General features: G+C 38.7%; 1 protein-coding gene across 1 annotated transcript; it reads right to left on the bottom strand.

Annotated features, from left to right (window-relative positions):
* Positions 1–145: 145 nt before the first annotated feature.
* On the bottom strand, positions 146–14,608 carry sv2 (synaptic vesicle glycoprotein 2). Its single transcript, XM_085282863.1, has 13 exons — positions 14,472–14,608; positions 9,734–9,817; positions 9,353–9,514; positions 8,674–8,836; positions 7,747–7,868; positions 6,648–6,811; positions 6,475–6,555; positions 5,701–5,799; positions 4,224–4,312; positions 3,773–3,900; positions 3,313–3,408; positions 2,300–2,459; positions 146–2,129 (listed from the first exon to the last, which is right to left on the bottom strand). The coding sequence occupies exons 1-13, from the start codon at positions 14,563–14,565 to the stop codon at positions 1,946–1,948; spliced, it is 1,626 nt and encodes a 541-aa protein (XP_085138989.1). The 5' UTR covers positions 14,566–14,608; the 3' UTR covers positions 146–1,945.
* Between the last annotated feature and the right edge of the window lies 1 nt (position 14,609).

Raw genomic sequence — 14,609 nt, 5'->3', positions numbered from 1 at the left:
TCCTAAGACCTTAAAAACTTTCCTTCACACCTTTCCTTGACCTCATGAAGTTGTTCATCGACGTCATGGTAAAGAGACGTAGGAAGGATGTGGGAAGTCTTTCTTGTTTTTTATTTCATACAACAAAACAGCAAAAACACACATGTGAGATGAAGAAAAAGCTGCATTTATTTAAAAACCTGATTAAGGCATTACAAAATAATTGTAAATCTGCTTTAAATTTTTACAAAATCCCTGATAGGATCATCGATGTAGTCTCTCAGGAAGATATTAAGGTAGTCTGTAAATGATTTGGTCCTTTCCCATCACTGCACTCTGAAATCTTTGGTTTTCCACTCAAACTGAACTAAACTTGCCCGATCCAGTTTGTGCAGGAAAATATCAGACTGAACCTACTAAAATCTATTCTGTGCATAAGTATAGACGTTTTGGAACCCATTTGCTATGATACTTTGGCTGATTACACCACCTATGCAGGTCATGAACCTCCAAAAACATCATACAAGGCCATTTATTCAGACATATATTTGAAGGCAACTTATTAAAACACTTTTTTTTCTAGCTGCATGGTTTTATTCTTAGATTGCACTAATACAGCTTAGCATGACTCACAGTTAAAAATGATAAAAAAAAAAAAAACAACTAATAGCACTTATCTTACACTTGGCCTTGTTTTTTCACAATTCAAAAGAGACATGACAAAAAACTGCAGCTGCTTTAAGTCAGCCTTCTCGGATTGGCTGAGCCTCACATCCAGAAGATTTGAATGCAGCCTGAGTGAGGGTTTGTGTGCTCAAAGCCAGAGCCATGTCCCTGAGTAGGTCCTATTAGGGACAAGGCATAAGACTAAATTTGAGCATCCTCCACTGTGACATAATATACATTCACTGGCCCCATTATTGAGTACACTTGGTTAACTGCTATTAAGGCAAATATCTAATCAGCCAATCACATGACACCACCTGGGTGCATTTCGGCGTGTAGACACGGTCAAGACGACCTACTTAAGTTCAAACTGAGCATTTGGACAGACAGCTGTTTTAAGATAAGATAAGATAAGATAAGATAAGATAACCTTTATTAGTCCCACACGTGGGAAATTTGTTTTGTCACAGCAGGAAGTGGACAGTGCAAAAGTTATGAGGCAAAAATTAGAATACAATAAGAATAAATACAGTACACAGCTGTACAGAATAGAATAAAATAATATACTATATACTTCAATTAAATATACTATATTTAATTGAGTTTCCTGTCGGATAAGACATCAAAATTAGAAAACAGAAGTGTTGGCTGGCCTGATGAGTCTCAATATCTGCTGCAACATCTGGCTGGTAGGGTCAGAATTTCGTGTAAACGACATGAAAGCATGGATCCATCCTGCCTTGTATCAACAGTTTGGGATGGTGGTGATGGTGTAAACATGTGAGGGATATTTTCTTGGCACACTTTGGGCCCCTTAGTACCATCATTTATATGACAGAGCCTACCTGAGTATTGTTGCTGTCCACGTTCAGCCCTTTATGAGAACAGTGTACTCACTATACAAAACTAGTTTCTTAAACATGACAGGAAAGCAAAAACACAAGACCTACAGTCGATCCATCACTCTTCAGTAAACCAGATAATAAGGCCCCATTTTCTCACTTTGAATATAGGGTTTTGTCATTTACATAAACTTTTTACAGGTGTCCAGGATTTTAATAACACACTGGCACTTCTTTCTCAGCTTTCCAACGCAGTAATTCTTGGAAGGCAGAGAGAGCCAACTGTTGTTTAACAATTTGTTTTAGCAGTGGAATTTTTAAATTAGGCACCATAGAAAAAGATGACAGAAGGCACAGGATTCAACCAGGAAATACAGAGATTACAGAACTTCAAGTCGTTCTACCCATCTGTGAGGATGTTAAGAGGAAGCTGAATCCATTTAAAACAACGCGAGTGTTCATGTGAGCTCTGTCTGCCTGGTTTGTGGAAGTAGAAGACCCACCAGTCCTCCAGTGAGCAGCAGGGCTGACACCAGCAGGATGGGGACAGCACAGTTTGCATCCACCAACCTTCCAAAGACCAAGTTACCCATGATCGCTGCCACTCGGCCCACGCCTGTGAAGAAACCAAGAGCAGAGGACCTGAGAGAAAAATGGAAAGAAAAGAGATTCAGTATATGTGCATGTGACCTCTCTGAGTTAGAATAAAACACCTCGATGGATGAGTGAATCAATTAAAAAAAAAATACAAAAAAAGAAATCTTAGTTTGATTTACATTTCTATACATGGCTGAATCTGAGTTTCGAGTTACCGTAGCTTTGTCGGGTAGAGCTCAGTTCCTACGACATCCAGCGCATTCCAGGCGATCACGGACACCCCGCTGAAGATGCAGGACAGGATCAGACTCTGAGCTTTGGTCTGAACCACATAGATGAAGAAGACACTCAGACTGGACAACAACAGGCTGCCGGCTGGAGAAAGTAACAAAGATGAAGAAATGTATGATTTTTTTGTTAAACACTGACTTAAAGGTGGGTGTTCTGTAGCAGCTCGGTTTTCTGATTTTCTACATTTGTTTGTAGTGTGAGAGCTTCTTTAATCGTGACTCAAAGCTTTTGAAGATGAAGATGGAGCGTTTGCTTAACTATGAATGGGTTGTGTTAAAGACAGTGATATGCAGTGACGAACTCTAAAAGGACAAATTTTATGCTATCAAGGGTCAACTCACTGACAAATTCAGAGAATAAATTATTTACAAGAAACAAGCCGGAAAAATAAAGCTGAATGTCCACTGGAGGTTGGCTCCAAACGCGAGTCAATTCTCTCTGACTTCTATGTTACAACGTTACAGCAGAACAGACTGTTACGAAAATAGAATTTCCTATAAACGTTTTTTTATTCTATTAAGCATGATTATGGGTGTTTTAATGACAGCTTAATTCATGGACTGGACCTCTCAGTTGTTTCTGGGGTATCTTTAATCCATTCATCTAAAAATAAAATTAAAAAAATACATGTGTTGCTCTATTTTGCCTTAGATATATGATTGGCATTAAATTTGCAAAAACTTAAATAACATCTAGCAAGATGTCAATTATTTTAGCTGTGTAGCTCCATTCACTCCATGGACTGTTTCTTGAGCACCACTTGCTGTGGCCACAATTTCTGTGGGTTACTGTGAAGTGGAATGGCTCTCCTGGATTGGCTCTGCTATGATCTTTAATTTATTTTTTTTTATACACAACCTATGATTATATGCAACATGTATGGGAGAGTGTTAAGAAATGAAAACATATTGATTTGTGAAAGAAAAAAAAACCTCACAAAGCAGAGCCTTTCCTCCGGTGCTGTCCATCACAAGAATAGTGAAGATGTTACCCGGCAGGTTTGCCGCGGCTGTGATGAAGCCATCCGTATATACTGTGAGGTAACAGACAAATACAGGAAGACGAGTGTGGACAGGAGAAAGGCATGTGGCGAGATATGGATGGACCAGAAAAAACAAATAAAACACAACACATTAATAGTTATTTCCTGAAATTTCCTGAGTGAGTCCAGTGTCAGCTGGTGCTTTAAGCTTGTTAGGAAGTCACATTAAAGCAGGTTAAAGAGTAAAGCAGAAGTGTCCTGCACTTGTTGCAAGTTTCAAATATTTGCTTTTCTCTTCCTTTCCAAGTATTGTAAAAACTGACTCCTGTCAATGTTAAAGCTGATTTCTTGGCCTCCGTGAGCAGCGATGCCTGGATGAAAACACTAATATGAGCATGAATCCTCTGAAACACACCTGCTGTCTTGACCGTGTTACAGGTTTCATTGGCCGCTACAGACGGGCGGGACACATTTGCGCAGGGCGAGCCGCCATCTTCGGTTCTCTCAAACAGCTCAGGAAACCACATCCACAGCCCGTAGTAACTACACACACACACACACACACACACACACACACACACACACACACACACACACACAAACAAACAAAAGATTTTAACTTTTGATTTAGAATAAAGGGTGAAGTGTGAAAGTTTTAAAATGTAAAAAAAGAAGAAATAGGAAAACCACAGTAGAACGTGCAAATATGAGTTTGCCATTTAATTGTTCCCTATCACTTGATGCATATCAAATGGTTATCTCACATTAGTAGTATTATTTTTATAAGTCTGATACAATCCCCCAGCAGCTGAACAGTGTGAACAGAGCTGAAGCAAAGCCTGAATGTATAGGTGCCCATTTCTTACCCAAAAGATATTGAGTAGAAAATGATGAGAAGAGGGATACTCCTGGATCTGAAAGGGCTCTGAAATATCTTTTTAATGGGAGCCAAAGCCTGCAAGTTAACAAGAAAATTATTCATAAGTAAACCAACAAAAAACAAAGGAAATGCCTAAACTGCTCATGCACTGTCAGTGTTTTCACATTTACTCAATAGCTTAACAAACAAAAGCTCTTTTCCTTTTTGTTATATATACAGTTTGGTCCAAGTGGATACTATTAACCAAATAATCACAACTTGACTGAAGTCAAGATTTCAACCTTAATTCAAGGGGTTCACAGAAGTGTTATATTAACTGTTTAGGAATTAAGCCATTTTTATACAAAGTCCCTCGTTTTCAGATGCATAAAGCAATTGAACAATTTACTGCTGTGCAGTTTTATTGCCAGATAAGGCTTGTTCCCTCATTTTTCCGTGACTAATTGAGCAGATAAACCATCCGCTAACTGTTCAAGGTAACGCTCAATGTCAATTCCAAAGAGAGGTCTTTGAAAGTGAAGGCAGGGATCACTGGACTAAAAAAAAGACAAAAAAAGACAAAGCAAAATAAACCTATTGAAAAGATGGCACAAATTTACGAGTGGCCAAATGAACAATCTGGTGCATTGTTAATTCACTGAACAAAAGGCCGGGAAAAATGACAGAAAACAAATCAAGTGAAGGACGACACAACAGCTAACCAAGTCAAGAACACTCTCAAGAAGTTAGGCATAATTTTCATATGTACAAAAAAGGATGCCGTCATTAACATAAACACAGAGGGTGTACAACAAGGTGCAAAGCACAGGTTACGCTCAAGAACTCAAGGCCATAAATGGGATATTCTTCAGTGGCCAGGTCAGCCACCTGATGTTAGCCTAGAACTGCATAATTTACAGTTACTGAAGACAAAAGTGAAGGCACAAATACCAACAAACAAGCAGCAACAGCAATCACTGACTATAAAGTATTTTCATTAAAATATTAGAAACACCCCCCATGTTACTTTCATCCCACTGAAATTCCCAGATGTATATAAAAATGTGTTTTTAATTCCTAAAGTTAATGGAATATTTTTGTTAAACCCTTGAATTAAAAATGCTTCACTTAAATCACATCTTGGTGTACAGAGGCCAAATGATTAAAAAAATGCACTTTCCAAAGCCCAGAGCTGTGTTCATAAAACATTTTGGATACCTGAAATGATTTGTCAAATTAATTTACAACTATTTCTGGTAATTTTTCAAATCAAAACACAAAACAATCGTCACACGGGAGGATTGTTTTGTGTTTTGCTACTTTTCTCTCCTTTTTAAAATCTTTCAGGATCGAGTATCTTATACTCATATTTTACCATTTTCAGCCATTCTTTTTTAAAATAAACAAAACCCTAAATCTTGAAACCAGTACTACCAGACATTCTAAAAATCAGTTAAACTATTAATAATAACAAATTACATCACCTTTTTCAAAATATTTGCAAGACGTTCTTTACTTGAACCCAAGCTTCTGCTCTTGTCTTTGTCACCTTTTTGGGTAGAACTTGTACGCAAACCAAATTCCTACAAAAGGGTTCAGAGGACAGTTGTTACACTTACAGTACTTTTATACAATTGCATGAAGGAAGGAAATGTTGACTGATGACTGATGTTTCGTAAAGGCAAGCAAGGCAAGCAGTGCTTGCCCAGTGAGATCTAAAAATACACATTAAAGTACATTATGGTACTTGCTATTGTCAGCTAATTCTAAACATTTTTTAAACATAACTATAGAAGCGCTAACATTTCACAATTTTCAGCCAGGAAGGAGTTCAGACAGGTGAAGATGTCTATGCAGATTGCAGCAATATGTACAAGGATGTCAGCATATACAAAAGGATAGTCATGCAGCACAAAATCATGTTGTAATCTGGTCCAAGTTTTCTTGTTGTTGTGTTGAACACTGGAGAAATGTTTGTTCTCTTTGTTTGGAGGTGGAAAGGGCGTGGCCATTGTTTCTGCTCACCTTCCTGTAAAAGTCACTGCTTGCTACTGATTCAACAAAACTGTAGAATACCACATGTGGAATATAAACACACACAGTAGCTTTCACTTCTCTTTGATTTCACCTTATCTTTGTCAGTTGCATCACTTTGGCTTTGCTTTTTGTCGACTTAAGTTGGTTTTATTTTTGTTTAAAAAAAATTATTAGATATGTGCAGCAAAAATTAAACATATAGTAGTATACTTATTTCATACCGGAAGAGCCTTTTCTTTTCCTTTCATGTTCAGCTTAAACATCAATCTGAAAACCTGGATTGCTTCTTTCTCACGGTTAGCCTGGAAAAGACAGAACACAAAAAATCATCCTAAAGACAACTCAGAAGTAAAAGCATCCAAGCAACACAAACATTATTTTGGTCTTTCAATACCTCCATGAGGAACTTGGGGCTTTCAGGCATGAACAGCTTGAAAATGAGTGCCGACGAGATGCTGGGAACGGAGCACAGCACCACAAACACCCGCCAGCTCTTGAAGTCCAGTGCTCCCAGAAAAAATTTTACCCAGGTTCTGGGGATCACCAGCCAGGCCAAACCTGCAGACAAAGGCAAACACAGATGGTCAATATTTCACAAAAAACAAACAAACTACAGTTTATTTTAAGAGAAGTTGAGTTTAACACCTTGTGCAAGTCTGTGCAAAATTTTAAACACCAAAACCAAAAACCCGGTAACACACACCACTGAGTATGTGCTATTTTTTTCTGAAATCCTCAAGAAGCAACATCAGGAACTTAAAAGAAAATCAAGCTGACAAAGAAATACCAAAAAAAACTGCAGTTAAGTTGAGTCTAGCTTAACTCCCATGTTAAAATTTCAAACTATATAGAATTTAAAATCTTCTAAGCCTGCAGTTTCTGCCTTCAAAACAGTGGTCTCAAAAGTGAATTTTATTATAACTCATTCACCTGTAAACTGCAGTTAGGGGTGTGGTCACTTTGAATTCAATTCAATTCGCACCAACTACTACAGACCCACTATGAGGAAGCACTTGGCGACAGTAGGGAGGAAAAGCTTCCTTTTAACAGGAAGGAACACTGATAAGTGCCACGACACAGGAAGCTGTTGTCACTGTCTAAGCCTCACTTTTTGAGTTACTGAACTGAACTCCTGGATTGTATTTGTGCTCTTGGAGCCTTTTGGTGCATTTAAATTGAATTCTTGTTTAGTGGTACAGCCTGTTCAAGACGTTTGTACTTCAGTTTTGGTGAGTGAAACTTGAGTATTTTCTGGTCTTTTACATAGCAATGTTTAGCACTACCCAGTCTCTTTGGACTTGCATATTGCAACATATGCAACATGGTAACTAAGCTTGCTAGCATTAGGTAATACCTTACACTCCACCGTTCATTCAAATATAATAGCATCTCGCTAAAACCCACATGGAGGGGATTAAAATGCTAAAGTGTTAAAATGGGGCATAACCACAGTTATATAAATTTTTTATATGGAGAATACTCCTTGCTCCCACCTGCAGCCAGGATGTTTCCTGCCATCCAAAAGGTGGCCAGACAACTGATCATCGCACCTCTCCTCAGCCGGGGCATAAACTCTGAGAAGTAGGAGAAAATGACAGGAAGTGACCCGCCGACCCTGCAGAGGAGAACAGCATGGTGTTTATTCTTTAGCTGTTTTAGTTGTTTAACAAAGACAATTTAGATGGTTTTTAAATACAGCGTGGAGGGATGCTGCATGTCTTGTGCTATATTTGGGTATTTCAAAAATGATGACACTGAATAAAATCAAACCAGTCAATTACTAATCTGACTGAACTTTGTGCCCCAATAGGGGCATTTTTGTCCTCTAATGACACCAGAGGTACATTTAAAACAACTAAAAGAAGGATGCAGCTTCCTAATGTGGAACTGCCCTAAACTTGAATGTTTTTTTAATAGCCAACAGAAGGCAACTCTTCTGGTTGTAGTATATATGAAAACTGCCCTCTGTCATTAAGATTTTTTTTTCCCAAAATGCCCTCCACAAAATAAATATTAGGCATTGTAGCAATACAAGTCACATCGTAACTTTTAACATCACCGCCTGATGTCAAAACCACACCACCTATGTCTCCTATAGATTCTAAAATTATCACTTAAATTCATGAATTACCACCATTATAAAACCATTTTACAACAAATATTCATACTTTGCACAAATCAGTGACATATAATATTCTAAAATAGCAACATTACAATATATACAAATCACATATGAAAACAAATCTACTCAAAAGTGGATATGAGTACAAGTTCATAATTCAGTCCTTCAAGTGACAATGTCTGCAAAGTGAAGTATAACTGGTATTATTCACTAATATTGTGGCCCTGGGAACAGTTGAATGTGTGTTAGCAAAATGTAAACTTGTACAGAAAAAAAGAATTAAAAATCATGTTTTTACCCAATGCCACTGATGAACCGCATCAACAGGAAGAGCCAGAACCATGGAGCCAAGCTAGCCAGACCCCCAAACAGCCCATTGACTGTCAGAGACATGATCAAAACCCTGCGACGCCCCTTCTGGTCAGCCAAGTAACCCCACATGTAGCCACCCACCATCATTCCTGGAAAACAGGAAAAAAAGATGAACTTGGTATAATCAGTGGGCTCAGTCAGTTGCCCAAAACACTGAGTTACAGTCAGGGAAAAAAGTATTTGGACAATGACAGCTTTGCTCCGTATACAGTGGACTGTAAATCTGACAATCAACATGTGAATTAGGCGCAGATTTTCAGCTTTAATTGAAGGGATTTAATACAATTATTACATTAAAGTGATTTTATTGATAGTTCAACATTTTCAGAGGCTTAATAATATTGATAAAATGGTCGTATATTCAGTTATGGCTCCAGTTTTATAAGAAAGGGTTACAAAATAAGCAGAGAGCAGAGGCTAATAATGTCTTGTGTGTTTGGCTTGTGTAAGGTCTTGTGGTGTTACGTCACATAAATCAATCAACTTAAAAAAAAAAAAAGCTTCTCATTTCCAAGTTCCGCTTCAAACAGCTGACCTATTACCAAAAAAACTGTTGTTTCATTTTCTGTGAAGGGGAGTTTAAGGTGGTTGACTAAATGATTCACCGAGGAAAATGCTTGCTGTCAGCAGGCCCATGTCTGAGGAGCTCAGCTCGAGATCACAGCGTGCCGTTGGCAGCAGAAAAGAAACACAAAGAATCTCCACAGCATCGCTGGCATTGGCCCAACCACAAACCACCAGCAGCAGCCAATGGAACAAACCAAAACCTGAGAGCAAAGTGAATAAACAAAGGGGAGAAGCAATTCATGATTGACTTGTTGCATAGCTTTGAAAATCTTAATTTTATGTCATAACCACAAACACCCAGGTTTTACACCTCTAAAGGTATAAAGTGTATACCTAAAATCTTAAATAAGCTTATTTTTCATATGCTTTTCTCCTCATATTTACGATGACTATGTGAAAAACAAAAAACATTAGATTACCTGCTCTTTCCACTGCTTCCTCATACGTCAGTTTCTGCGGTACGTGCTCACCAGCTTCCGCTGTTCTGTCAAAAATGACTTCACCTATAAGGCAGCCAAATACACACTGTCAAATTCGGTTCTTTTAAATTCCTTCACCGACAGAGAAAGACCCCGATTCAGTGTGGTCAAAGCTCAAAAAATCATCTTTATTCTACATTTCCGGAAAAGGAGAGCTGCAGACTCTAGCAAGCATCCACAGGTCTAAAGCATCACAAGCCAAATGCGTATATATAGTTCTGCTATACGTCGCACACAGTCACACATAGTTGTGATCAAAACAACTCTGCAGTGCACTCTGCCTAGTTTCACTTTCTGTCCACATCCTGTCAGCCTCTCACCTAGTTTATACTCAAAGTTGTCCCTCTCTTAATTATATTTATTCCGTAACAACACAAACATGTATAAAGTTTTACTTTCATTGTACTAGCATAAATCGAGCCATAAACTTAACTTAATAAGACAAATAGGCTTGCCTGGGCCATGTAACTGGCTGATGAGGCTTTTTGCAGTTAGACCATTTCTTTCATTAAAACATATTAATGAAGTTACGACAGAGTTGTTGTTTCCATCTGTTTTATAATTTGATACATTTCTATGGTTGCAATGAAAATGTAATTAGCAATAACTGGCAAGTAACTAACTGTTATAATAATTATCTGGCTACAAAATATCACAAAATAATGAAAAATCATTAAAAAAAAAAACCAACAACATCACAATTTAGTCCAAAGTGGGAATGAAAGTTTCATAGTAGGATGACATTTTTTAGAGTGATACCAAAGTATAACCAAATTTCTGTAACGTTTATTATGTGTAGATATTTATGAGTCAATACTAAGATAAGACAGTGCAGTTTAAAAATAGCTTGTTTGCTTGGATCAGCTGGTTGTGTTCTTTGTAAGGAAGTTGCAGAGTGCCCTCTAGTGGGCAAACAATGGAAAATCAAAATGCGTAACACTGTTGAAGGGTGTTTCTCCTGTCTCTTCGTTACTTTTTTATTTTCACATTAGCTGTTGCAGCTTTGATATATGGTCAAATAGCTAACATTCGCTGATACACTGACGAAGCCAAAAACAATTTTTACAGAATATTACGCAGAAAACGAGGCTCTCAACACTCTCTGCAGCACATGCAGCAAAGTCGCATTTGTGGAAAATAATTAAAGTTAAATGTAACTGGATTATGAAATGTATTGTAGTAATTTTAAATTAAAAAAAAAATCCCCCATCCTTTTTTTCTGTTGTAAGAATATTAGCAGATACATCAATATGAGCATTTTTTTACTTCTTAAAAATCAATACATCAACTGTTAATCATCCATTACTTATCAGGCACAGATTTGTTTACCGCTTTAAATATATGTTGAGGATTAAGAAGTAAAAGTACAGAGTAATCAGATTATCAGAAATGGAAATTCTTTTCAGAGCCATTTCAAAGTAGTAACATCCTAAAAAAATATTTTAACATTTGATCTGAAAGAGGGCTTAAAACTACTTTTTCAGGTTTTACACTGCTACAAAAATATACTGGTCCAACTGTCCAAATTTTCTCTATTACTAGCATATTTACATTTTATACCACGTGAAATGTTCCTGAATTTACTCAGCAAATGAATTTATAGGAGTGTGTTAATACGCACGTGTTATCAAAGAGAAGGTATGATCTGTTTTAAACAAAAATGTAATTTGAATTAATTTCTTTTAAAGAATTTGTTAAACAAATTACGTCACTTTTTAAATTATTCATTTTTGTCATCTTAGTATATTATTTTGTTTAATTCAATTAATTTTGAAACAAACAAACAAACAAATATGTAAAAGGTGGAGAAAGTAGTAAGTAAGTAATTTTTGAAGCTGCAAGTATTTTCAATTTAAATGGACTTTTACAAATAGCATGCTTTCCCAACCTTTCCCGTGGCATCAGAGAGGCTAAGAGACAGTACTCCAGGAAAATATCTCATCACTTCAAAGACAGCAGAGACTCACGGAGCCTGTGGCGGGGCATTCAGACCATCACAGATTACAAGCTCCCACCACAGACCTGTGATAGCACTATCCCCCTGCTGAACGAGCTGAACACTTTCTTTGCTCGCTTTGAAGTCCAAAACAGCACCACTGCACAGAAGACCCCACCCCCTCCTGGTGACCAGGTGATGACTCTGTCCCCGGACAGCGTGAGGAGATCCCTCAGCAGGATCAATGCACGTAAAGCTCCGGGTCCTGACAACATTCCTGGTCGTGTACTGAGAGACTGTGCAGTGGAACTCACTGATGTCTTCACAGACATCTTCAACATATCACTCATCCAGGCTGTCGTCCCCACATGTTTTAAAGCCACCACAATCATTCCGGTTCCAAAAAAGTCATCTCCCTCCTGCTTTAATGACTACCGTCCTGTTGCACTTACTCCCATCCTGATGAAGTGCTTCGAACGACTAGTCATGCAGCACATCAAGACTGTCCTGCCCCCCTCCCTGGATCCCTTCCAGTTTGCGTATCGGCCAAACCGCCCAACCGATGATGCCATCTCCACTGCACTCCACTCAGCACTCACACACCTGGACAAAAAAGACTCATATGTTCGAATGCTGTTCATAGATTTCAGTTCAACATTCAACACTATAATCCCCCAACAGCTCACTCAAAAACTGGTCCAGCTGGGGCTCAACACCTCACTGTGCAACTGGCTGTTGGATTTCCTCACCGGAAGACCTCAAGCAGTACGGGTCGGCAGTAATACATCCAGCACCATCATTCTAAACACGGGGGCCCCGCAGGGATGTGTGCTGAGCCCCCTCCTCTTCACTCTGCTGACCCATGACTGCACTCCATCATACAGCTCCAACCTCTTCATCAAGTTTGCGGACGACACAACGGTGGTGGGTCTCATTAGCAACAGGGATGAGACCGACTACAGAAGTGAGGTGAGACGCCTGGCCACGTGGTGTGCTGACAACAATCTCTCTCTGAATGTGGAGAAGACGAAGGAGATTGTTGTGGACTTCAGGAGAATGCACACCCAACATGCTCCTCTGTGGAGAGAGTGAGCAGCACCAAGTTCTTGGGTGTGCACATCACAGAGGATCTCTCCTGGACGTACAACACCACAGCACTGGCCAAGAAATCACAGCAGCGTCTCTTCTTTCTCCGCAAACTAAGAAGAGCAGGAGCACCAGCCCCCATCATGTACACTTTCTACAGAGGCACCATCGAGAGCATCCTGTCGAGCTGCATCACTGTGTGGTTTGGAGCCTGCAATGCGTCCTGTCATAGAACCCTCCAACGCATAGTGAGAGCTGCAGAGAGGATCATTGGTGTCTCTCTCCCCTCCCTCCAGGACATTTACAGCACCCGTCTCACTAAAAAAGCCCTTTGCATAGCGGCTGATCCCACGCACCCAATGCAAAGCTTCTTCAAGCTGCTGCCGTCGGGGAGGAGACTGCGGAGTCTCCAGGCCAGGACCAGCAGACTGAAGGACAGCTTCATCCATCAGGCTGTCAGGAAGCTTAACTCCCTCCCGATTCTGCCCCCTCTCTCCTCCATGGTCTCACTGAACTCTGTCACACACACACACACTCTGACTCACTCACTGGCCTGCACCAGTTACCAGTCACTTTGTGGAGCATTGGACTGCCATTACCTCATAAGACTTTGTTGTTACACTATCTCTTACCGTACATTACTAAATCTCCATTTGCACTATTTGCCTATTTGCACTACTCTGCCTGGTTTACACCCAATGTCATTTACCCATTATATTGTATATTGTATAGCTTTCTTGTTATATGTAAAATTGTATTGTATTTATTTAAATTTTTACTTTTTAATTATTTTACCTGCATTTTTTAATCACTCTTATATTTAAATGTTCATTTGCTATTTTATCTAGGGATTGAGAGTAACGTAGTTTCTATTCTCTGTATGTCCTGTACATGTGGCAGAATTGACAATAAAGGTGACTTTGACTTTGACTTTATTATGTATTCTAAAGATTTTTTGTTTTGTTAATATTTTCATAATTTTACATTGGCTGCACCATGTGCCCTGGAACATATACCATACACGTGGTGGTAAGCTAGAGCTGACCTAACCAGCCATAAAGATATATATACATATATATATATACATATGTATGTATGTATGTATGTATGTATGTATAATATAACAAATATTATTTTTTACATCTTTATAGGCCAGGTGACCAGGTGAATTGCAACCCAATATCAGTTTACAGTGTCAGTAAGGGTAAACCGAGTGGAAGCCTTAAAACATCAGAGAAATATTCTTTTGAAAGGCTGATGAAAGAGTAACGATGGTTTCCTAAAACAAAACAAAAAAAGGAGTAGTAACTACAGGACCCATGAGGGGGACCAATTCAGCTACACAACTTATTATAAAGACTTAAAGCATTTAAAAAAAGTCTAAATAAAAAAAATAGGTGTAAAATATTAGTAAGCTTATACAGCAATAATAACGTTTTTTTTTTTAAAAACAACTATATTAGGTAACTGAATTTGAACAAAATAAGGAGAGATGCCACTTACTTTTGTAAAAAATAAAATAAAATGACAATAATAAATAATTCTGACACATATAATTACTTTGTGTGTGTGTGTGTGTGTGTGTGTGGGGGGGGGTTATAGGAATGACCTCTTTATGGATCTTCGTATGCAAGTAAACAAACTGTCTGCCTTTACCTTCATCCGAGTCCAGCTCCCTTGCGTCCAGGCGATGTCCCGTGAGAAGCGGCTGGCGTGCCTCCGGATCTCCGGCATGCTTATGACGGGACATCTCCAGAGAAGTCGGGTGTCTCTAATCTGGGCACTTAAGATCTG

Source organism: Mchenga conophoros, linkage group LG7, assembly GCF_057382185.1.
Source record: "Mchenga conophoros isolate Kocher_MC1m ecotype Shallow Benthic linkage group LG7, M_conophoros_male_GT1.1, whole genome shotgun sequence".
In the NCBI taxonomy this organism is placed as follows: domain Eukaryota; kingdom Metazoa; phylum Chordata; class Actinopteri; order Cichliformes; family Cichlidae; genus Mchenga; species Mchenga conophoros.
The sequence above is the reverse complement of the archived record's forward strand: the minus strand, read 5'-3'. Positions and strand labels throughout refer to the sequence as shown.